This window comes from Schistocerca piceifrons, chromosome 7 (genome assembly GCF_021461385.2).
Source record: "Schistocerca piceifrons isolate TAMUIC-IGC-003096 chromosome 7, iqSchPice1.1, whole genome shotgun sequence".
Classification (NCBI taxonomy): Eukaryota; Metazoa; Arthropoda; class Insecta; order Orthoptera; family Acrididae; genus Schistocerca; species Schistocerca piceifrons.
In genome coordinates, this window is record NC_060144.1 from 247,581,380 (window position 1) to 247,607,103 (window position 25,724).

The window sequence follows — 25,724 nt, forward strand, 5'->3', positions numbered from 1 at the left end:
CACAATTAATAAAAGTTACTATTAGCAACCATCTCTTCTCACAGGTAGGAAAAAATTCAGAATGTGGAGTTGGCCATATTGACAAACATCCCGAACAGTCTTGAAAGTCGGATTTTCGTAGTACATTGAAATGCTACTACATTCGAAGACGAACAATACGGAATTTGTCTTTACTTTGTCGGATAATGTATGAAAATGCAGTGGCCGAAACTGGGGGCGGAGAAAAAAAGCTCGTCTTCCACCTTTTTTTTTTAATTTATTTACTGACGCAGAGGTTTTGGTGGCAGTATTTATCTATGTGCCTGCAAAGCATGCCTGTGTAGCGCTGCATATATTCAATGGCATAAGTAGTTGTGGTGGCACCTACAAACATTTTTTAGAACTTCCGCCTACTTTGCACTCGATTCTAAGCCGCAGGCGGTTTTTCGGATTACAAAAACTGGAAAAAAAAAAAGGCTTAGATTCGAGTAAATACGGTAAATAACCTCTATCAGTTTTACATTTACATGTGACTGTTCTTTCACTGATACAAGACTACACTACGTTATAGTTCTTCTAATTTTTCTTTTCCACTTGTTATTCATCAAGATTATCACCTCACATCTCATTCATGTTTTGAGATACTTTTGTATATCATCATGTAAAAAATTCTTTATTTCATTAGTTTGTGTATCTCGTAGAATGTCACATAGGGCCAATGGACGTGGGGAGGTTTTTCAGTTGAATACTTGTTGATACACACATCTTCATTTATATGTCATAAGCCACCCTATTTTGCATCTGTGCGCGAGTGTGGCGGGGGGTCGACTTCTTCTTCTTCTTCCTCTTCTTCATTTCTGAGACTGGTTTGATGCAGTTCCCCACACCACTCTATCCTGCGTGAGCCTAAATAACTACTGCAGCCTACGCTCATTTGAACCCACTTACTGTATCATTTGAACCCACTTACTGTATTTGCCTCATCATCTCCCTCTCCAATTTTTATTCCCACAATTCCCTCCAATGCTAAACTGATGATTCCTTGATGTTCCACAATGTGTCATTCCTTGATGTTCCACAATGTGTCCCATCAACCGATCAAATTCTTTTAGACAAGTTATGCCAAAAAATTATTTTCTTCCCAATAATATTCAGTACCACATCATTAGTTACAAGACCTACCAATATTATCTTCAGTTTTTTCCTGTAGTACCACCATATCAAAAACTTCTATTCTCTTCTTGTCTGAGATCTTTATCATCCACATTTCATTTCACTTCAGTACATGGTTTTACTCCTGACAAATAGCTTGAGCAATGATTCCCTAACACTTAAATCTGTATTCAATGTTAACAATTTTCTCTTTTTAAGAAATGCTTTTCTTGCCATTGCCAATCTTCCTTTCATATTCTCTCTATTTCAGCCAACATAAGTTATTTTATTGCAAATAGCAAAACTCACCAACTACTTTTAGTGGCGTATTTCCTCATCTAATTCCCCCCTTTATCATCATCTGATTTAATTCAACAACTCTCCATTACCCCTGTATTGCTTCTGTCAATGATGATCTGATATATTCCTTTCAAAACGCTGTCTATACCATTTAACAACTCTACAAAGTCCTTTGCTGCCTCTGACAGAAATACATCATTAGCAAACACTAAAATTTTCATTTTTCCCCCTGAACGTTAAATTCCTTCCCGTTTTTTCTTTGCTTTCTTCTACTGATTGTTCAACATAAAGACTGAATGACATCATGGACATGCTATAAACCCGTCTGTCCTTTCTTAACTGCCACTTCCCTTTCATGCACTTTTAAGTCTTTTAACTGCTGTTTGGTTTCTGTACAAACTGTAGATAACATTTTGCTCCTTGTGTTTTACTCCTGTTACCTTCAGAATTTCAAACAGTGTATTCCGGTAAATATTGTTAAAACTTTCTCTACGTCCACAAATGCTATAAACACAGGTTTGCCTTCTCTTAACCCACACTCTAAAACAAGTCATACGGTCAGTATTGTCTCACACGTTCTTACATTTCTCCAGACCCAAACTGTTCTTCCCTAAGGTCTGCTTTTACCAGTTTTTCCATTCTTCTGCAAATATTTTTTGTCAATATTTTGCAACCATGACTTAGTAAACTGATGGTTTGGTAATATTCACACATCACCACTTGCCTTTTTTGAAATGTTAATTATTGTGCATTTCCTAAAGCCTAAGGTATTTCTCCTGTCTCTTACATCTTGCACCTTATGTGGAACAGTTTTGTCATGTCTGGGTCTCAGAAGGGTATCAGTAATTTTAAGGGATGTCATTTACTCTAGGAGCCTTGTTCTACTTAGCTCTTTCAGTGCTCTGTCATTCTTCCCCATCAACGAAATTAAGAAAAAATTGAATACATCCAAAAATAAAGAAAAATGCCTTGCAACTGTAATAATCTAATGTAGATCCCTTGTATAAAAGACCGTGACCAGCAGTTGACAGAAAGCACAGGTAAAACTAATCTACAAGGAGGGTTGCAGAATTGATCCTCAAAACTACTACCCAATATCCTCGACATCCATTTGTAGTAGAATTCTAGAAAATATTCTGAGCTCATGCATAATGAGGTATCTCTAAAAGAATGACCTCTTCCATACCAACCAGCATGGGTTGCAAAAACACCAAATATGTGAAAGCCCAAGTTGCACTTTTCTCACATGACATCCTGCAAGCAACAGATCAAGGCAGTCATGTGGAAGAAGTATTTCCCGAAAGCAGGATTTCTTGACCTCCAAAAAGCTTTTGACTTAGTACCACACCCCAGCTTCTTATCGAAACTAAGATCATATGGGGGGTATAAAGTGAAATTTTTGATTGGATTGAGGATTTCTTGGTAGAGAGAATACATCATGTTATCTTGGATGGAGATATTAATGACATTGGTTGGTTGACTGTGGGTAAGGGAGTTAACAGTTATGTTACGAGTCCCTCGCCAAAAGATCCAGAAATGTAAAGTAAGAAAGGATAGAATGTAATGGACATCAGTTGAATCATCAATAATAAAACAACATGAGAGAAATACTTGAAGCCGCATACAGGCATGCCCGGGACTCTGCACACAGTTCCCCCACAGCTGTCCCACCCCTGATCCATTATAGACAAAGTGTTAAAGATGAGGATAACACCCATAAGTCAACTGAGTGCTACTCCTAAAATGGAAAAAAGCAAGAAATATGATTACGCTCAATGGGAAGGTGAACAGCAGGTATCACAGGGTGATGATAGTAACATGACAATACCATGGAGATTGCTCACCGAGTCATTACATATTAAAACATGGTCAAGGGAGGTCTGTTTAATAAAACAGAGCGTGCAGTTAGGGGTTTTCTGCTCTGCAATTAAAAACACACGTTCCCGGCAACGAATAATGTTCCTAACCAATGGGTGATATGAAAGCATAAACCGTCCTACCCACGCTTTTAGTCATCAACTGGTTGGTTGGTTGGTTTGTTTAAAGAGGGGAGGGGGGATCAAACTACTAGGTCATCAGTCCAGAGTCATCAGTGTGAAACATAATAGCACCCTGATACTACTGAAAAACTGAAAGGAACACATATGCTGAAGCATAGGTCCTTGAAATTGATTAGTCCTAATTTGTGGCCTGGGTACCAACCAAGGAGGAAAGGGCAAGCGATGGTGCAAGAAAGCAGGGGAACACATTCTGAGGAGAATACACAGAGGTCATGGCAGAGGGCTGCAAGGCACATTCAATGTGGTAACCCCACCTGACGGCAAGCACCAGAGGTTCAAAGACCCTCTTATGCAAAAAGAATGGGATACATTTTAAGATTGGGCATTGTCGAATGGCAATTGCATAGAGAACAAAGAGTTGGTTCCATTCGAACTGAAGATGGAAGATTCCCACTTTGCGAAGAGGACTGTCTACCGGATTAGTCTGGAAAGCACCAGTCGCAAGTCACACAATATGAAGATTGACGGGGTCTAACAATTTCAAAACTGAAGGTGCTGCAGAGTCATAAACCTGGCAACCATAATCCACTCAAGACAAGATCAGGAACAGCAAATACGGAGAACAGTAGAACGATCACACCCCAAGATGTGTGGGCAAGTAAGCAGAGAGCGTTAAGCTTCCGTGTGCAGCTAGTCTTTAGCCACGTCAGCTTCTTGTCAAAAAGAAGTCCCAAAGCAGCATCTCAGTGATGCGTACCCAAGAAGTGTTCCGGATCAGAGTCAGCCATGGTATGTTGAAAAAAATGTATAACCCTGATTTTTGCAGCAGACAACTGGAAACACTGGGAAAGGGTGAAAGCAGAGGCTCATCAAATGGCACCTTGTAGCCGGCATTCAGCCGAGGCTACTGAGTGGGAGCTGTACCAAATGCAAAACTCACCAACACACAGCGCAGGGATTAACAGCTGCCCAACAGGGGTGAGCTGAGAGAAGTACTGAATCTAACCCAGAACAACTGGTGGGATAAATATTGACTAATATAAATTGGAAGGTGCCTTTGAAGCCCCAGTCACGGGCACCAAGTAAAAAGTGATGGCCTCATGCAGTGTCATATACCCTTTCTGGTTCAAAAAGGACTGCAACGAAGTGATGACATTTAGAAAAAGCCCACTGGACTGCCATTTCCAACCTAACCAGATGAATGGTTATGGGTTGTCCCTCCCAGAAAACACAGTGATGGGAACAAAAGGCCACGATATTCAAGAACCCAGCATAATCAGTAGGTGACAATCCTTTCAAGCACTTTTCCGAGCACATTAGTGATGCTAATTGGTCAGTAACTGTTGACAAATCTTGGGTTTTTTTCTCGTTTGGGGACTGAAATGAGAATACCACCTTGCAATCACAAAGGGAAGATATCGTAGTGCCAAATAAGGTTGAAGACCTTGAGGAGATGGAGCTGTTGAGTAACATTTAGACGCTGTACAACCAGACAGTGAATGGAATTAGGGTCCAGGACCATATTGTGAACGGACATGCATTCAAGTCATCACTTACACGTCTGGAAGGAAGCTACGGATGAAGAGGCTGCCGGCACCGACACAAGGTGTTCAGTAAGAACTGACATGTCAGTACAAAAACCACCCTGAAGGTAAATATCTGGTATAGCTGTGGCTCTTTGGCACTCCTAAATACTATGGAACGCGGCCGATACCTTTGATGAAGAGGCATACATTCAAAGGGAGGAGACATAGCAGTCCAAGCATTCCTTCAAACTTTGTTGCATTAGACACCGAGCATTAGCACAAAGTTGTTTAAAAGTGATAAGGTTGTTCTGTTACTTGAAACATTGATGATCATGAACAGCTATTGCAATGTCTTTGTTCCACCATGGCATGCTTGGCAATGGAGAGGACATGTAGAAAAGGGAATAGCGGTTCCAGCAGCTGGTGTGATCCGTGTCGTGGACATCTTGCACCAATGGTATCTGACTAAAGGTGTAAAGGAAACAACAAAGGCATACAACTGTCAGCTGGTTCTTCGAAGCGCCTAATGTAGTAGATGGTCCATCTAGTAGTGGCAAGGAAGTGATAGGATCACCACATCTTGGTCACTGTCACAAAGACTGTCATTTAGTGACCAACATAGCGGAGCCATCAGATTAGTGGAAAAACATCATTAGGTCGATAGCTAGAAAAAAACCCAAATGCTACACTGAAAAAAATGAGCAGGAACCATCACAGAGCAGACACAGTTCACAGTCAATAAGAAGCGGTCAATTAAAAAGCCCCTACCAGAGGAAGTGGTCCTCCTCTACAAGGGGCAGTGTGCACTGAGGACTCCAAATAGAACAAATGAGGAGGAAAGTTTTTGGATTAAAGTGGTAAACTCAATGCATGTTTAACTGGCATACCAGGAGGTAAATAAATACTGCAAATGGTGATTGCTGAGGTATTTTTCCCCCGCTCTGCTTTGCTTCCAATGTGGTATGAAGAGAAATCCACTGACTGACGACATCTGTGCAGATCCTCCTCCTGCCCTCTCAGGGGCCAGCACAGTTCCACCAGAATACACTTTAAACAGACCATTGAGAAATGGTCATAAGCGAACCACGTTTCTTGTGGAGCGACGCAAATTCCAAAAGTGGAGGAAATAAAGTGGTGCAGTTCCAGTAGGTGACAGTAATATAAATTACAATTCCATTGACTGACCATCTCACTGGCGTCCAGGTTACAAGAGAAGGGGACAGGCAGATCAGCCATGCCCCAAGATGACTAATGTGGATGATACCACCTCCCCCTCCTTCACATCTTTGGTGGCTAAGATTCTTGCGAAAGACCTATCCGCAATGTGCTTAGCGATGGATGAAGACGTGCAGCGCTGGAACGCACAGGCCACAGTTCCGCCAGTCACTGGCTGGTGTTAGGTCAAGAAGAGAGATCTCGAGAGGGAGCCCTGTCACCATTTGACACCAGAGGAGGAAGCTGCTTCTCCAGCCTAGAGCAGGAAGTGTTTCTCAACGATGGTGCTGAAGGAACCACAGAGAATAATACGATGGAAGAACTGGTTTGGAAAAAATTGACACCTTTCGTGCCTCAGTATACACCTCACCTGTCCACCTTAACTTTTTCGGGGGGGACATTCATTTCAAGGGCTAATATAAAGGCATCTGCATCTAATCTATTACCCTTGGACCACTTTGGATGCACTGTGCAAAAAGTATGCTGCTCTGCTCAAGATTAGCCCACAGCTCCTCGCGTAAAGCATCAGATCTCTGTGGAAAATGTTTCCCTAGACCATAAGCAAAGTTTTGTATTAAGCAGTGGTCAGTGATACGACACCCAGACGACCACATAACTGAAGAGCTACAGTCTGTGATGCTGAGAAAGCTTTAATAATGATCCTTTAATAATTATCCGCTGCATATTTTTCCCACTGACTGAAACTTCTCCAAATTGATCTTCAATATGCTTAACAAAAAATAATAGCTTTGTTACAATGAAAATATCCCCATCAGTTCCAGAAAATCCTCCATATTGGAAAAAATTTTTCACTTTCATACACCTGGCTTGTCCTTCTTCCCATGGGGTAGCCAGAATACGCAAAGCAGTGGAGTTGTAAGTGGGTACACTGAAATGCCTAGGCCTGTCTGATGACATGGCTGGATCAGAACAGCCATTATTTTCATGTAATTTAAAATGCTTCATGTGCAAAATGTCTGCCATGATGCCAACCATGCCAATCAATGGTTCTCCCTCACAGGCACAATCCAGCCACAGAAAAGGCTATCTATTAAGACGGCCGTTACCATGTATCCTGATGCCGCAGGACGACGGGCATTTACTCATGGCATGCATGGGTAGCTAGGAGCTCAGGAATTAGCGGTGTAATACCTGTGTTGTCATGGGGCTCAACCAAAAAGGTACATAATTGCGCCAAAATGTTGGAAAGGCTACCGCATTGGCTTTAAAGTGCAGGCAAGTCGATGTGGGTATCGCACACAGATGATCTCTAACAACGAACACAGTACATGCCATTTAAAGTGTCCTTCCTCAGATGGCCTACACAACAAGAAAATTTGAAAAATGAAGGTAAAACCCAGAAGGAAACCAAAAATTACTTCAGCCGAAAAGTAATGTAAAGTAATGAGATGCATCCTGAGAAAGGAAAGCAGAACCCAAGGAATATCTGGATTAATGTCAAAGGTTGTCACCTTGGGAAAGAGATTAAGAAAAGGAAGGATAGTCAAAGGTCAATGATTCCAGCACAGAAAAGGAAATAGTGCTGCAACAGCTTGGAGACCCGAGATTTCACACATGTCCTCACAAAAAAGCTGGGAGCCCTCTGACAGAAATTAGTGATGTTGCAGATGATACTAACAGTAACCGCAGACTTTTTGCAAGTGATGAAGTTGTCGACAACAAGGTACAGTCTGAAAAAAAGGTACAAATATTTAGCCCCATTTTGATGAGATTTCAAAGGGGTGTAAAGATGGCAACTTGCTTAAATGTTCTGAAACATAAAAATGTCCACTTTACAAAATCAATAAACATAGTATCCTGGGACTAAAATATCATAGTTGGAACTGGTCAACTTTTACTGATATAATCTGTCGGGATACTCACGAGTGAGCAGCGCTCTTGGAGAGGGAGTGGCCTTTCCACGAAGGACATTGCAACTGCAAACCCAAAATCAGTTCCCGTTTGCTGTCCTGAAGTGCTGTACAATGTGCAGTGGTTTATGTTGATCCTGCTCATGCAATTTTCGTTACTGATATCAGCTAATTCACTCTGTGTATTTTGAAATGTACTTTGTCATTCAGAAGTGATGGATAAGTTTACGTCTCAAGAAAATGTGCACAATACAAAGAGTAATTATTTTTGAGAAAAAGTGTTCAATTGTCTCTAACATAATTTCAGCTTGTATTAAATAGTTGAAACAAAAGGAACTGTTGGTTACTGTTGTCAGTCCCATACTGCAATTCGTACAAAAGTCAGCACAGCCGCAACAGGATGCATGAGAAAGAAGCATGAAAATAAACCACATGGTTTACTCGAACTGCTAAGACATATGAATTTTGGGAGGTAACTCATCCTTACAGATAGTTATACGAAATTTGAGAAAATGACGGAGGACTTCTTTGTCAAACAAAAACATGTTGTCGACATTATGCAAATTTCCTATTGAAATACAACAACAACAAAATTATTTTCCTTGGCAGACAGTTGTTTTGCACAAGATAATGTGTAAAGAGAGTATTCTCTGGAGAAGATCTGAAGAAGTGAGATTCTGGTAGAGAGAACTGATGTGACTCACCGGCAGTGCAGATACTTTGTTAGAGGTAAGGAAATTAAGAGAGCAAGGTAAAAAGTTCTTTTATATTGACAAAATTGGGTGCACAACATTTCTTGTTGTCTGGGTCCTGGCATTCATGGCATCATGGACAATGTTCCTGGAGGCAACAGGCTTATTGTGGTGAACAGTGCATCTAATAATAGCTTTAATTATTAGTCTCCATCCATGTTATTCTCTTCAAAATATTCCCTGTTACACACTACACACCGATGTCAGTGCATTTTCCGAAGTCCAAAACATTTGTGGTACTATCTTTCAGAGAGCTTTTTATCCTCTCACTGACAAAGTTTTAATTTCATCTAGGCTTGTGAAAGAGTGCCCTAAGTTTTCTTTATTTTGGGGAACAAACAGAAGTCACATGGAGCCAATATGGGAGCTACGGTATCATTAAAATACTGTTTTTCTACGAACATTCACCAACAATGCAACGAAATACAAGCTGTTGCATTATCATGATGCACAATTTCATCTCTATCTTGTGTTTCAGAAGAAGGCATCATTTTTTGTATTCCGCATGGTGTTTACACATTTATCTAAAAATAAATGCTCATCTGCACAATGCATAGCCACAGATTTTAAAATGTGCACCATGGCAGAGCCATTACAACTTCATGAAATAGGCTGTAGAAATGCCTTGTGATGTAGCTGAGTGGGCAGAGTGGGGATTGATTCTCTCATAAGTTTACACACGGACTATACCTGTTGTAACAATTTGTTGGGATATGAAATGCGATGATCACGAATGCTCTATTATAGGTAAAGTAGGTGGCAGACTTCGGTTCACTGTTATAATATTAGGGAAACTCAACCAATTTACACATGGGATACTTACTTACCACTTACGCATCACAACTTACATAACACTTATGCATCACACCCTAAAATATTTCTCGTGTGTGGGACCTGTATCAAAAGAACTGTAAATTCATCAAGGAAGGTGAAGGTGCAAGAAGAAATATTGGCACATTCAAGAAGCAAGAGTGAAGATCTTCCAGGCAATGTAATGAGAAGGGCAGTGGACTTTTAGAAGATTTACAATTTAGTAGAACCTATCTAGCTAACTACGATTGTGATTCAGTTTGAGTTAATGGGAAACAAAGCTCGCAAGGAGGAGAACATACTCCTGAGCAATTTGAAATAAATGTTTCTTGCTATCACAACAGAAATGGAAATAAAGTCAAATTATCAAAATTTTGTGACTTGCATACAAAATGATGTACAGAAGGTTCACTCAATTTGTGCACACAATACATTTTTATGTAATGCGATTGGTGGTGGTAAAGACACAATGAAAGCCAAAAGTTTGATCCTTACCTGAAATGATGCCAAAACGAAAATAGGTGTTTCTGGTCTACTCACATGTACCCTTTTAAGTCATATTAACAACTGCAAATCAGAGGTACAGATTTTTAAAAAATGTGTCAAAGAAGGGCACATTTGAAACACTTCTAATTTTTGCTGACTTTAAATGCTGATAATGTAGTGAAAACATTCGTAGCAAATATCAGAACTCAATTATTCTGTGACAGGCAAACAGACAATAAAATGACCAGCAATCATGTTTCTCGTGGCCTTCACCTACTACTTACTGCTTTTTACAGTACAAGGAACATTATTATGACAAAATTTTGAAGCAAGTTTGAAAAGAAACTGTGCCATAGGCACTGCCACTGCTTTGCAAACTTCATTTATGTTACCTCTAAGTTCTGCATAAAAAGCTGTACCAGGATGGCAAAAGCTGCAAAACTCTACCCACGCTAGGTCTAGAACAATGGCTTTCCATATTTGAGGATTTTGCAGAGAAAGTTATAACTTGGAACATATTCAAACGGGTCCTTTGTGGCTCATTCGGAACAAATTGCAACAAAATTAAAGACTGACAGGCTAGAGCACCTTCACGATTGTGTCAACTGGCACAGAATCACCTACAGATCAAAGTCCTGACACACTAATCTCCATATTTCAGCAAGCAATCTATAAAGTAGCCACTGATTTTACTACAATAATGTGAAGTAACAATACAATGTCATACTACAACAAACCTCAAGTTTTACTATTTTTATTCTAAAACTCTGTTCTGCAGATATGGCTGGGGAAGAGAGAGTAACACTCCCATATCCTTCTGCTTACTTTGTTTTCCATACCACTGAAAAGATTAGATTCACTCACTCACTCACTGGCCTGTCCTGCCCATACATAAGTTCATTCTATTTATTATTGTTTCAGTGTAGCTTCAGCTGCCACTGCAGTTTGTGGTGTGTGTGTGTGTGTGTGTGTGTGTGTGTGTGTGTGTGTGTGTGCGCGCGTGTGTGTTCTTAGACAAAGGCCTTGGAAGCTTATATTGTGATCGTCTTTTGTTGTGCCTATCTGCGGCTCAGCATCTCCACTATATGGTGAGTAACAACCTTCCTTTTCATAATACTGTTATTCATTCATTGATTTTTAACAACTTGTTGGTTTTTATGCCAATCAGCAAATGTATGTCAACTAAATTTGAGATCTATCATGCATGCAAATATTCTTCAAAGGTCTAGGAACCACCCCATCTTACCTGAAACGAGGTACCACCTTCCATATCACAAGAAACAGGGACTCAGGTGAAATGGCGCCCTTAGTGCCACCTTGTGTTAAACTTACAAGAACTTTTCTCAACTCCTCTGCCATTATTGCATCATTCATTTCTCTAAGTGTTCTAGACTGATAAACGCGTCTGCCATTTTGCTTAGTTTTTTCTAGTGATGGCAACTGCTTGAAGTAGCAACAAAATTCTTGAATGTTGCTGAAATGAAAAAGACAATAAAATACTACTCATGTCTCATTACTAAAATTATTAGCAGGAATTTAAAAACTCACCTCAAAGACTGTAGTACTGCATTCATGAAACAGGTATTACCTAAGTTTCTTATACCAACAACTTTCTTCTCCCTCCTTAATTTGGCATTATTATTTTTTGGTTTGTCAACTTTTTCTATATGCTGTTTTTTGTACTTCACTTCACCGTTAACATCTGATGTGGAATACCTATTTAAAATATTGTCTGTATTTCAATCATTAGTGGGTTCAAGTAATAACATTCTTCTTACAATCTGTGTTGTACAAATGAAACTATTAAGTTATTGCTTACCCTCCAACGTTACAAATCCTGTAATAACATTATACATTAATTCAGAATCAACACCACACTGCAAAGCCAACTTTAATCCAGTATACTAACCAAAAATTATACATTGTTCATTAAATTAATTTGAAACAATGGAGAAAATGAACGCATAACATGAATATAATATCATTTAAGGTCTGAAGACCAATTTCTTCTGTAGATTTGTAGATTCAATCCTCTTTTTTGTTCCAGTCATCCATTCTAAGAAGAAATTCAGTGAACTAGTCGGCTGGAGTAGCAATTTCGTAGAAATCTAAATATGTTGACTGGTTTTGAATACATCCGGACTGCTACCAACTTAAGCCATCAGAACTCTGTGTTTAATGCATCCAACATGTCAATAAATGATATTTTATACGTTCAACACAGGAAACAATCAAGTGTTCATTAACAGAGTTTTGTGGAAGCATATGCTATGCATACAGTGTTGTCTCCTTGTTAACAATGGTAGTGTCTACATAGGAATCAATACTGCCCCATGTCATTAGATTTCTCAAAATCAAATACTTCCACCTACCTTTCTCTGAGTGCACAAACAGTTCCTGAACAACAGAGTAAATACCATCACAGTTTCCAAGCTAAATTAGAAGTCTAATTACACTGAAAGTTATTCGACAGTGATCTTGTCAAAAGTCATCCTCTGGGTTGCCCCACACATCTTTCAACGTACTCTCAACATATATTTTCACATAATGAATAAAACCTCAACAACACACAAAATCTCCTTGGAACATTGGTTTGTAAGAGCTGAAAAATTTTCCACCTGGAAGTCAAACCCTTGTTGACTGTAGTCCTTATTAACATCATAAGAACATAAATTTTAGGTGAAGTTTATAACTTAGACTAACAACTTATTAAAGAACCTCACTCTTAAATTTTGCAATTTGTAGATTTGTGTATTACAACAAAATAAAATACAAATTGCTGGTACAGCATAAGCATGAACAGACAGTTTTTAACACAGTGGTAAAATTAACTTGAAGGGGGCTTAGCAATGTTTCAACGCATTTAAATATGCCTTAGACAGTGCTTCAAGTTCTACGAAATATCTGTTACCAGGAAAATATAAATTATCATAATAGCAATAAAAAAATAAATCCTTTAATGTCCTGTGCCAATTATGAATGAAATTTCTGTTATCAAATGTCACCCAGCAATGGACTCTGAAGCTGAAGCTGAAAGGCAGTTTAGATAAAAATATCAGATGAACATTAAAACAAAATTGTAACTGTGGATATAATGGAAATACCTCTGCTGCACACTCAGAAGCACACCATTAACCAATCACACCTAGAAAACCTGAGAGATCACACGCTTGTATCTAAGTTTTTTACAGGCTTCTATCAAGCAAGTTCATCTTCAGTCTTACACCAGGTATTTACTTGCACGTCTGAATGGATAGACATTAGTAACGATTGACAGCCATCTGAAATTCTAAATTATTTCGCTGAACACAATTGTCTTGGCATTAACATTAAAATTTGTGCCAGGCCAGGACTCGAATCTTGATTTCCCGCTCATCGCAAGCAGTCACCTTAACCACTTCGGCTACCTGTGTATGTCTCTCTGACTGACCCAAACTTCCGTTTATTGCACTGTCTACATCCCTTCACCACAGTCCCCTACTTTCATCATTTAATGCTCAAAGCATTACTCTGAACTCTGCCCCGGTGACAAGACTGAGGAACCAAGACCCATGTTATTATAGTCTTGCGAATGCCCTGGAATTTAATATTTACTTGTATGTCTGGATCTATATATGTTCAATAACAGACAGTATGTCTATAAGTAACACAATTGATGCCAAGATATTTCCATTCAGCAAATTTATTTCAAATTAGAGCATGCAGAAGACATCAACAGAGAAAATTATGGTGTATTCATTACGAGCTCTTGGGCTTTGGGTGATCACTGGTTGGTTGGTTTGGGGGAAGGGACCAAACAGCGAGGTCATCGGTCCCATTTGATTAGGGAAGGATAGGAAAGGAAGTTGGTCGTGCCCTTTAAAAGGGACCATCCCAGCATTTTCTTGAAGTGATTTAGGGAAATCACGGAAAACCTAAATCAGGATGGCCAATCGTGGGATTGAACCAACGTCCGTCCGTCCTGAATGCGAGTCCAGCATGCTAACCACTGCGTCACCTCACTCGATGGGTTATCATTATTGTCAGAAGGTAAAGCTGAAGACATGCTAGGAGAAACCTACTGAAGGACCTCATGGAAAAATAAATTACACACTTTTTCCAAGGGATTGGCACGTCATATATATATGGAGTACAATGCAGATTTTAAGTTCTATAAATTTTGCACATGGTTTAAATTTTGAGGAGAAATTTCCAAAACATGCCATTCCAACAGCAGCAGCTAAAGAAAATAGATAAATAACTGTAGGTTCTAGACATTCCTCACAAACAACTGAATTTATCAGCTCTCAGGCCATTCCACATTAAGTGGACCAGGGGTCTCAGTTCGGCTATTTCCAAATATAATGAAATTTAATAGGAAGGTTCCACAATATCTCAGATGAGAAGAGAAAGTTTCAGCTCGGTATCTCCTTTGATTGCATCTTTACAGCCTCTTGCAGATAAGAGTACCAAGTTTGCATGATCTACGTGCATGCTATAGTGCCAACTTCAGATTACTTCTATGAAAGGTACTTTCAATTTAGAAGGCCCTACTTTTGTATACCAGTACCTAAACAACTTTCTCTGCTTAATAAAAATATATTACTGATTATTATTCTTAATACATCTGGCGACCCCCATATCTTCAGAAATGTCAGAAAATTCATACAATGAGAGCCCATTATTAACTAGCCATTAATCACCATTTTATGGGTGGATTCAGCTAAGAATTTGTAATATGACACTCAGCCATGCTGTGTTCTAGCACTTCTTGTACAACAGCCTCTGTCCTCCTCGATCAAAATATGCGTACCTTTGAAATTCATGAGAATGTTTTTGGTGGACAATTTTAGGTATTTTTGGGGAACCATGTCCTACGAAACTGTCTGTTCTTTAATCTTTTTTTCTTTCTGTATTTACAAAGTACATTCTTTAAGCTTCCGAAGCTACAGAGTTTACACCACACCAACTTACAGATGAAAAACATTCCTCAAAATTATGCTAGAATGCCCATGAGTATACAGAAATTAAAATCTCTGAAAAACATTTTTTGTCAATAAAAATAAAAGTGTAGTTATGTACGAATCAATACCAGCAACAAGCAGCAATAAAACAAAAGAAAATGCAGAATGTTAGAACTTTCAACACACTACACAACTAGAATAACTCTTTCACATTTTAGACTGAATAAATTGCCCATGTTGTCTTGCTCTGATTGTGAGTAAATGTATTGCCTCCCTCCAGATGATATTGGTGGTGATTTTGTGACTTTTAAATATATATGCTGCTCGGAAATCCAGCTCGATGGATGGTAGAAGCAATGTGCAGGACCATGGAGATGAACACAGTTGACAACGCATCATTTTATTGTAATGGAACTTCAGATACACTTCTCACCCAACAAGCACAGTCATACACACATTTACATCTATTCTCTGCAATCCATCATGAAGTGCATGGTGGCAGGCAGTATCATTGTACCAGTTATAACTGTTTCTTTCCGTTCCATTCATGTATGGTGCACAGGAAGAGTGGTTGTCCGAATGATTCTGTGCATGCTGTAATTACTCTAATCTTGTCCTCACAAACCCTATGTGAGTGATAAGTAGGGGGTTTCTGCACATTTCTGAGTTGTCATTTAAAGCCAGTTCTTGAAATTTTGTTGGTGGACTTTCTTGGAATAGTTTATATCTATATTCAAGAGTCTGCCAGTTCAGTTTCTTCAGCATCTGTGTGACACTCCCATGTGCCAAACAAACCTGTGACCATTTGTGCATTCATGACCATACCAGCTACATACTGCTTGCATTTTAATGTTTAAATTGAAACAACTAGAATTTCATCACCTACATTAACTGTAACTGCTGCAGTATCATTGCAAACTCTGCTTACTCTGACATTGTTTAAACAAATGGGCTTGAAACCAGGGATTCTCTCTCGTCCCGGCAATTGTGTGGCCTTTGGCAAACAATCTTTCCTGATCGAACTGAATTTGTTATCTTTCTTCCTGTGTAACAAAAGAAAGTTGGTGCCTAAAATATTACACTTGTAGAATTTAAAGGCATTAAGGAGTGACAACATATGTTTATCTAAATGTTTCTGCAAACTAGTATGAGACGCAAGTATTTTACCTGTTTCTTCAATTCCATCACAAGGAGATTTTCTGTGGCTGGTTGCAAAGACAGCAGGTATACCCAAGTCTTTTTCTTGCAGACATATACTGAAAAAAATTCTTATACTGACAGCATATCCACCACTAAAGTAGTAAATGTGCTCAATTTCTCATACTGTTGACTTCATATATTTAATCAGTCTCGTTATGACCACATTAACTGCATGGTATCATGATGAAACCAATCACAATTAACAGAAATGCTGATGTCCTGTAGTTCTTTACCACCACAGTAAACTACAGAGGAATGCAATGTGGCTGGGCTTTTCTCCCAATGAAACCCTTGAACGACACCTTTAAAAACAAATCGAAATATCACCTCACCATCTTCAATATTTTGTTTCAGGTGCGTCAGATACGGAATTTGATGTTTTGAAATGAAATGTTAGGTTGTCAGGTCATGAATTTTTAGAACCAGTTCATCCATGAACTCTTCTGCAGTTGCATGTCAGGTATCTAGTGTACCCCTGTCACTATGAATCCATTGTTCATCTTTTATCACTTTTGGCACATATTCTTTGAACACATCTGCCACATAAGTTTCCAGTTCAGTTTTTCCATGGCGCTGTTTACAGCATTGCAGCATGAGCTTTCAATTCCGGTAACAGCACGTTTTCTTGATTAGTTCCTTGTAATCACCAACTTTTGTAAGCGTTGCAGCCAACATCAGTTTGGCATGCCGACGCGTTAGAAATACACAAATAGTTTATTTACCAGCAGCACCAACTTGGATACACCACTTTGGCCTGAATTCATTAAATTTTGAGAAGCCTAAATCACTGTGATATTGGTTACAGATAGGTTATGAACATTTCCTTGAAGTTACAAAGTAGGAGCCCTTCTACTCACAAATTTTTTCACCGCCCACTCTCACTTCTATACGTAATTATATTTGCCTCTGCATAGCCAAGACAATTCACCACCTTCACAGTACCTGATGAGAGGATGCTAATCTTATTGATGTTTTTTTCCTTCCCCATCTGCTGGTATTGCCATGACGCCAGCCTCCGTTCTTAATTTCCTTGCCTGTTTCAGCTTTCTTGAAGAAACACTAAATTCTTTTTCTGTTTGTTCTACACTCCAGCTGCTAGGAGCCATAACTGAAATTTCCACCACATGTAACCTATTTACTTCCTTCTGCCTAAACATTTAACGGATACAGATATTACATGACAGCATTAGAGGATTTCAACTAACCTATTTGTTACAATCAGTCAGTAAGGGGCTGCAAGATTCTTAAGAAAATGTGTATTGGTGACAATTGGTTCACTCTGTAAGAGCCAAAAATAATACGTGATAAAGTTGGTGAATACACCAGCCATACGTTTAAGAATTAAGTGTTAAGAAAAGGAAACTGTCCTAGACTATAGTATTCCTTATAGTCCTCAACTAAATGGGAATGCAGAGAGACTATATATGACAATAATGAACAAGGCTACATGAGGAAAAAAAAAAAAAAAAAGAGGATTGCCAAAATGTAAAAAGAACACCTGAGATACCTACACGTACCAATAATTATGGCATTTTCTTTAAAAAGAAGAAGAAGAAGAAGAAGAAGAAGAAGAAGAAGAAGAAGAAGAAGAAGACGAAGACGACACTATTCATCTAAATGTATATTGTGATGCTGATCATGCACAAGATTTAAGAGACAGGAAGAGTAGATGTGCACACATTGTTCTCCATAATAGTTTTCACGTCAGCTGGTGTTCCAAGAAGCGAAGTGTAACAGCTACTTCATCAATGAAGCAGAATAAATTTCAGCAGCAGAATGCACTAAAGAAATAAAACACATCAAGATCCCATCACAAGAGTTGTCAAGAAGAAATGTGAAGATCATACCTCATGCAGATAATGTGCTATCCGAACAGTCATATCAGGATAGTTAGACGAATCTAACATATAGACGTGAAATTTGACTATGTCAATGGATAGTACAGTGAAGACTGGTTTGGAATGAAGTGCAACAGTACAAAGCAACAATTAAGCATACTGACCAAAGCTCTGCAAAGATCAAAGTTTGAGAAATTCTGGAATGCTACTGCAAATCAATTACGATAACTTACTAGTTTTACAACAATGTTAAGTGACAACTGTTTAGTGTTTGATTAACTGAAATTGTGAAACTCATGATTTAAATTTATTGAAAACAAACATTGTATTTTATTGGGAGGTTTAAAGTGTTAAAGAACAAATAAAAACATTGTTTGCTGTGTTTTTAAGCGTTGGCAATCATAAAAAAATAATGTGGTATCTAAGAGTTTATATATGAGAACAATATCTGTGTGGTCATTTGTTGTAACAACATAGTAACTTCTGCCATTTCTAATCATATTGTGTGTATTATTACATTTCCAATAAAGTGAACACATTGTTGCTGTTGTGGTCTTCAGTCCTGAGACTGGTTTGATGCAGCTCTCCATGCTGCTCTATCCCGTGCAAGCTTCTTCATCTCCCAATACGTACTGCAGCCTACATCCTTCTGAATCTGTTTAGCGTATTCATCTCTTGGTCTCCCTCTACGATTTTTACCCTCCACGTTGCCCTCCAATACTAAATTGGTGATCCCTTGATGCCTCAGAACATGTCCTACCAACCAATCCCTTCTTCTTGTCAAGTTGTGCCACAAACTCTTCTTCTCCCCAATCCTATTCAATACTTCCTCATTAGTTACGTGATCTACCCATCTAATCTTCAGCATTCTTCTGTAGCACCAAATTTCAAAAGCTTCTTTTCTCTTCTTGTCCAAACTATTTATCGTCCATGTTTCACTTCCATACATGGCTACACTCCATACATATACTTTCAGAAATGACTTCCTGACATTCGAATCTATACTCGATGTTAACAAATTTCTCTTCTTCAGAAACGCTTTCCTTGCCATTGCCATTCTACATTTTATATCCTCTCTACTTCGACCATCATCAGTTATTTTGCTCCCCAAATAGCAAAACTCCTTTACTACTTTAAGTGTCTCATTTCCTAATCTAATTCCCTCAGCATTGCCCGACTTAATTCGACTACATTCCATTATCCTCGTTTTGCTTTTGTTGATGTTCATCCTATAACCTCCCTTCAAGACACTGTCCATTCCATTCAACTGCTCTTCCAAGTCCTTTGCTGTCTCTGACAGAATTACAATGTCATCGGCGAACCTCAAAGTTTTTATTTCTTCTCCATGGATTTTAATACCTACTCCGAATTTTTCTTTTGTTTCCTTTACTGCTTGCTCAATATACAGATTGAATAACATCGCGAAGAGGCTATAACCCTGTCTCACTCCCTTCCCAACCACTGCTTCCCTTTCATGTCCCTCGACTCTTATAACTGCCATCTGGTTTCTGTACAAATTGTAAATAGCCTTTCGCTCCCTGCATTTTACCCCCGCCACCTTCAGAATTTGAAAGAGATTATTCCAGTCAACATTGTCAAAAGCTTTCTCCCAAGTCTACAAATGCTATAAGCGTAGGTTTGCCTTTCCCTAATCTTTCTTCTAAGGTAAGTCATAGGGTCAGTATTGCTTCACGTTTCCATATTTCTATGGAATCCAAGCTGATCTTCCCCGAGGTCGGCTTCTACCAGTTTTTCCATTTGTCTGTACAGAATTCGCGTTAGTATTTTGCAGCCGTGACTTATTAAACTGACAGTTCGGTAATTTTCACATCTGTTAATGCCTGCTTTCTTTGGGATTGGAGTTATTATATTCTTCTTGAAGTCTTAGGGCATTTCGCCTGTCTGATGCATTTTGCTCACCAGATGGTAGAGTTTTGTTAGGACTCGCTCTCCCAAGGCTGTCAGTAGTTCTAATGGAATGTTGTCTACTCCCGGGGCCTTGTATTGACTTAGGTCTTTCAGTGCTCTATCAAATTCTTCACGCAGTATCACATCTCCCATTTCATCTTCATCCTCTTCCATTTCCATAATATTGTCCTCAAGGACATCGCCCTTGTATAGTCCCTCTACATACTCCTTCCACCTTTCTGCTTTCCCTTCATTGCTTAGAACTGGGTTTCCATCTGAGCCCTTGATATTCATACAAGTGGTTCTCTTATCTCCAAAGGTCTCTTTAATTTTCCTGTAGGCAGTATCTATCCTCCCCCTCTTGAGATAAGCCTCTACATCCTTACATTTGTCCTCTAGCCATCAATGCTTCGCCATTTTGCACTTCCTGTCGATCTCATTTTTGAGACGTTTGTATTCCTTTTTGCCTGCTTCCTTTACTGCATTTTTATATTTTCTCCTTTCATCAATTAAATTCAGTATTTCTTCTATCACCCAAGAATCTCTACTAGCCCTCATCTTTTTACCTACTTGATCCTCTGCTGCCTTCACCACTTCATCCCTCAAAGCTATCCATTCTTCTACTGTATTTCTTTCCCCCATTCTTGTCAATTGTTCCTTTATGCTCTTCCTGAAACTCTCTACAACCTCTGGTTCTTTCAGTTTATCCAGGTCCCATCTCCTTAAATTCCCACCTTTTTGCAGTTTCTTCAGCTTTAATCTACAGTTTGTAACCAATAGATTGTGGTCAGAGTCCACATCTGCCCCTGGAATGTCTTACAATTGGAAACTTGCTTCCTAAATCTGTCTTACCATTATATAATCTATCTGAAACCTGTCAGTATCTCCAGGCTTCTTCCATGTATACAACCTCCTTTTATGATTCTTGAACCAAGTGTTAGCTATGATTAAGTTGTGCTCTGTGCAAAATTCTACCAGGCGGCTTCCTCTTTCATTTCTTAGCTCCAATCCATATTCACCTAATACGTTTCCTTCTCTTCCTTTTCCTACTATTGAATTCCAGTCACCCATGACTATTAAATTTTCGTCTCCCTTCACTATCTGAATAATTTCTTTTATCTCATCATACATTTCTTCAATTTCTTCGTCATCTGCAGAGCTAGTTGGCATATAGACTTGTACTACTGTTGTAGGCGTGGGCTTTGTGTCTATCTTGGCAAAGGACTGTTAAAAAAAAAAATCCACTGGGTACTCTTACCGCACCAAGTAAGTACATCTACTCATCAGTTATGCATATCATGGGAAACATTACGAAGTACTTCACAAATACTCCTAAACATAATTATGTAACAAGAGCCAGTTGGATTTCCACTGACCAAAGAAAAACAAATAAACTCAAAACTGCATTTTTTTTTAAATCAGGAATAAAATTGTCTAACAAACTGCCCAAAGGAATGGTAAAGATTACTGAAATACCTCTGTTAAAATAGGCAGCTAATACATTCTTCAGAAGTTAAGATAATTTAGAGTACTCTGAGCAGTGGTTAATAATGATGAAAGGGGACAACTGCAGCATCCTATCACATTATAACGCATGATCACAATGTAATGATTTTCAAGAGAATCATGTGTCAAAACTTTAGCAGCTTATTCAACACGGGGGAGGGGGTGAGCTGACTCAGTTTGTAAGGGGAATGAGGGGAGGGCATTCAGATGTGCATGGGGCATAGTTGCATCGATCAGAGTTAGTGTAATGGGCATTAGAAGCACTGCTGCATGCTCTTAGTCCTGCAATCAACATCAGGTGTCCTTAGTGTGTGCAGCAATGAAAGGCAAAGCTATGTTTTATATTACAAATTATATGCAGCAAACAGTGTATGAATCAAAGAAATCTGTACGATAGGAAGCAATTGAATGAGGTAGTGGAGTTGTCAAAATGCTGACTTCATATTCAGGAGGATGAACTTTACTCTGTTCAGCCATCCTGATTTACATTTTCTGTGGTTTTCTCACAAAAATGTCAGGATGGTCCCTTCATCAAGGCCATGGAGAACCACATGCCATATCCTCACGAAAACATACTTTGACATTCACTGTGTATGTATATTTTGAGCTATATATTTTCATTCTGTTTCCAAATCCTGTATCATTGTGAAGTCATTTGCGGATGAATAAATAAACAACTAAATAAAAATAAAATTTTGTCAGCTACAGACACCATTCAACAGTAACCTAGGTTTAAATGACCAACAGATAGGCTATAAAGTTCCAGAACAAAATAACTGGCAACAGGTTCTCCTCTGTAATTATATATAACTGAATTACAATTCAATGAATGGTGTTTTTTTTTGTGTGAAAAGTAAAAGCTTACTTCTGTTTTTAATAGCACAATTTTGTTCCTCAATGTAAGCTGAGGTAAATAACATGAATTCACACAATTAACTTCGAGGTAGGGTAGCATTCAATACTGTTCAAATCATTGTCTAGCCCACCTAAGTAACTTATTTTGGCAATAATACACCACTACATGTTTTCTTTTAGACTTGGGTAAATGGTGTGAACTTGGAAAAAGAAATTAGTGAGAAGAAAAAAAATATCAATTTGAAAAGCACTGTTCTGCTTTATTTGATAAATTAAGTAAAAGTAATAGGGTGGATATTAAGCCAATTCAACAAATTTTCATAGCAGATGAAGAATATAAGCCTTATGATCACATCCATCCATGCATTTCTCTCTCTCTCTCTCTCTCTCTCTCTCTCTCTCTCATATACAACCTGGCTGCTGTGTAGTTGGTTCTTTCCACATTGACGAGAACTACCCAACTCAAGGGGAACCAAGCACAAACAAATAAGGTTCAGTTGTTTTGAGGTGGAGCCCTAGCATCACAACAGAGAAGAAACCTGTAAGCTGAAAACAAGCCCAAGTGAAGTACACCTGAACACACAGATGTCTCGTCTTTTGCGAGGACAGCAGCAAAAAGTCAAACTGGATGAGGAAAATAGGGGAAATCATCAATATCAACTAAAAAAAATTAATGTGAAAATGAAACCCTCAAAGATTGGAAGAAAGCGAAGAGTGGATTTACAGAAAATGAAATCTGAAATACAAACACAAAATTCAACACTAGGCTGAAAGAAAAATTATACTGGACCAGTCTTGTGATAGCAAACCTCTTTCGTAACATAAATCTGATTGTGAAAATGTGGAGTTAAAGAATTATTTAATGACTACAAATGAACTATTTAGAAGATGCAAAGCTTACAGGAAAGAACAACGAAGTCTTATGTTAGGGCTAATAGAACAAAAAGTACAAACGAATATTTGTGCAGCAAACTATATTTTGTTATCTAGGTGTTAAAAGCTACCCCCCCCCCCCCCCAGCCTTATTTGGAAAGTGCCCCATGGTATAAGTGGTCTCCAAAAAACATATGCTTCAGCTGAAATGTAAAACTGAACATTTTGTTTATTGTTAGGAGCTATGATAAATATTTACACACTGTTGTGGCGAATACTGTTCATTACAAAAAATAAATAAATAAAATAACAAACATGTCATTTTCTACAGGAAAAATTAATAAAAATTTTTTGAAATGTGCCCCTATCTATCAGGTCAGGTCACCTTATTTGAGAACAAAAGCGCAACAGGAAAGTCAGGGCCTACCTTACATGCCACACTGTTCATTCTCAACAGAACAAGTTAATATCAAAAAATCCAAGTGAACAAACGGCGATGAAATAAATTATTACCCACACATCAAAAAAAGATTATTCTGGCGATGAAATGAAAATATGTCTACCCAATATAAACAACAGGGTCTCTTCAAATGAGACAAAACTGTCAAGTCTTTAACACCTTTTCACTATGCTCAACTTGGAAAATCGAGTTTTAGTACACATGCTATAAATGTATTTTCCCTCATTTCATGGAATCATTACGAACTTACGTTTTCCCCCTTTTTCAACTACTTCAACCTTGGACCGGGGTTCCTGATGAATTCTAATAGAGGCATAAAATACCTTTTGCGCGACCTAGGCCGCAAAATCCGGACGTTTTCTTGACTGTCTCTGGGCGTGAGGGACCGAGACTTCCAAGGCTTCCGGTCATTTTCTGCAGTACGACATTCATTTTCTTCATTCGTCTTTGCATCTAATTTGTGAAACAATCGACGAATTCCCTGTAGGACATCTGACTGCGTATCATTCGTTATAAATTCATCACATGTGTAGCTGAAAATTAGATGTACCGAATGACAGTAATGCTGCAGCTTCTAATTTCACCGTAACTCACTGACAACCGTCAAGAGGGTCACTGACCACTACTCACCAAAAAACTGCTAGGGTCTCACAGTCCATACTGAGTGTATGATCACTATGCTGTTCTGAATGATGCTTCGCATGCCCATTAATATAGCGACCGCAATTTATCGTTCCGCAATATAAGCACAGCCACGGACTTTCTGAAGATGAGCATACTGAAAAAAATGTATTGCAACATTACAGGATAGTTTGGTCTCACTATTAGCAAAAAAACATTGCGCACTATTTGTTTTTGTGAGAAAGGGCAAGTTTGCTATTCACACCAATTTTCACTAATAGTTCCCAAAAATATGTGACATTTTAATTTCAGCGAATATTTTGTTCGTATACGATATCAAAAAATTACAAAGCAGTGCGATAATCACACAATGCAGTCCAGGAGAATTTTATTTCAAAAATAGGAACCCAACCTCACCTGCACATTGCCAATCTCTTATTCCGTCAGAGCTACTTTCATATGCAGATACATGAAATTTCACACTGGATAACAGATGTGGACACTCCATCCTGCGGTTAACAAGAGCCTACATCTGCAGTCAGTCCTTGCCTTTCGCAAATGACACTTCCTCATGAACCAAGTGCGACAACCGCTCCATCGTTAGAACCCAAAGTGCTACGCCAGAGATCTCAAGATTTTGTATCCTTGCGCGGCACCCAAATTACACGGTGGGAGCAATATTTTGTATCTCGCGATAATTTCATGAAATAAAGGAGTAGTTGAGCCTCTTATCAGCTCGAAATATTTTCTAGAGCTGCTTTACTTTCATTATGGAGGCTCTAAACGTAAGACAATAATGACAGCCTGAGAACAAAGAATCAATAATTTTTAAACAGTTCTGAGCGCATTATTTAACACATACAGTCGATACTGACGTAGAAAATCGTTTTCATTACTTAAATTCAACATAAATTCGACAAAATTTTCAGGCAAGGTGAAAATATAGTTTTCGAATGCTTGATTAAAGAAACCATATGGAACAACTTGTACAAGCACAAATGCTCAATAAAAGTTCTCAGTTCCTCACCTCCTTCGAAAATAATTTATTTATAAATAGATACAACACAACAAATACGAACAGCTGCAAATACAGTTATCGTTTTCGTGAGCAACTCACTCTCGCTCAAATGCTGTTGTGCAATTACGACAATGTCTTCGTTGCCTCCAAACAATGAAAGGTGTGTCGTCTTGCCGAAATCAACTATCCCACGCATGGCTCAAAGGGCGATACTCAGTTTTAGAGTAATGCCACTATTTGGTTCCTTTCATGTGAGATTACTATTTGCTTCACAGCATTCGGAAGAGAAAAATATGCCGTTGTGGCTCTGCGGTTGCGTGTGTGGTAACCGCTTCATCGGCATTAAGGGCTTTCGACGCTTCGCTACTAAAAGTTTCGCTTTTCGCCAAACCAGAAATCGGCTAACAGTAC

The 25,724-nt window shown here is 38.7% G+C and overlaps 1 protein-coding gene across 1 annotated transcript in view; it reads right to left on the reverse strand.

The window, feature by feature from the left end:
- The window catches only part of LOC124804858 (ubiquitin carboxyl-terminal hydrolase 3-like), a 79,341-nt gene extending 54,430 nt beyond the window's left edge, over nucleotides 1-24,911 (reverse strand). Inside the window, exons 1-5 of the mRNA XM_047265213.1 lie at nucleotides 24,713-24,911; nucleotides 24,305-24,452; nucleotides 23,998-24,207; nucleotides 11,640-11,807; nucleotides 11,338-11,565 (exon numbers count right to left, since the gene is read on the reverse strand). Coding sequence (XP_047121169.1) covers nucleotides 11,338-11,565; nucleotides 11,640-11,807; nucleotides 23,998-24,207; nucleotides 24,305-24,452; nucleotides 24,713-24,803 — 845 coding nt within the window. The 5' untranslated portion in view covers nucleotides 24,804-24,911. The remainder of the gene's footprint in view (nucleotides 1-11,337; nucleotides 11,566-11,639; nucleotides 11,808-23,997; nucleotides 24,208-24,304; nucleotides 24,453-24,712) is intronic.
- Nucleotides 24,912-25,724: the final 813 nt, after the last annotated feature.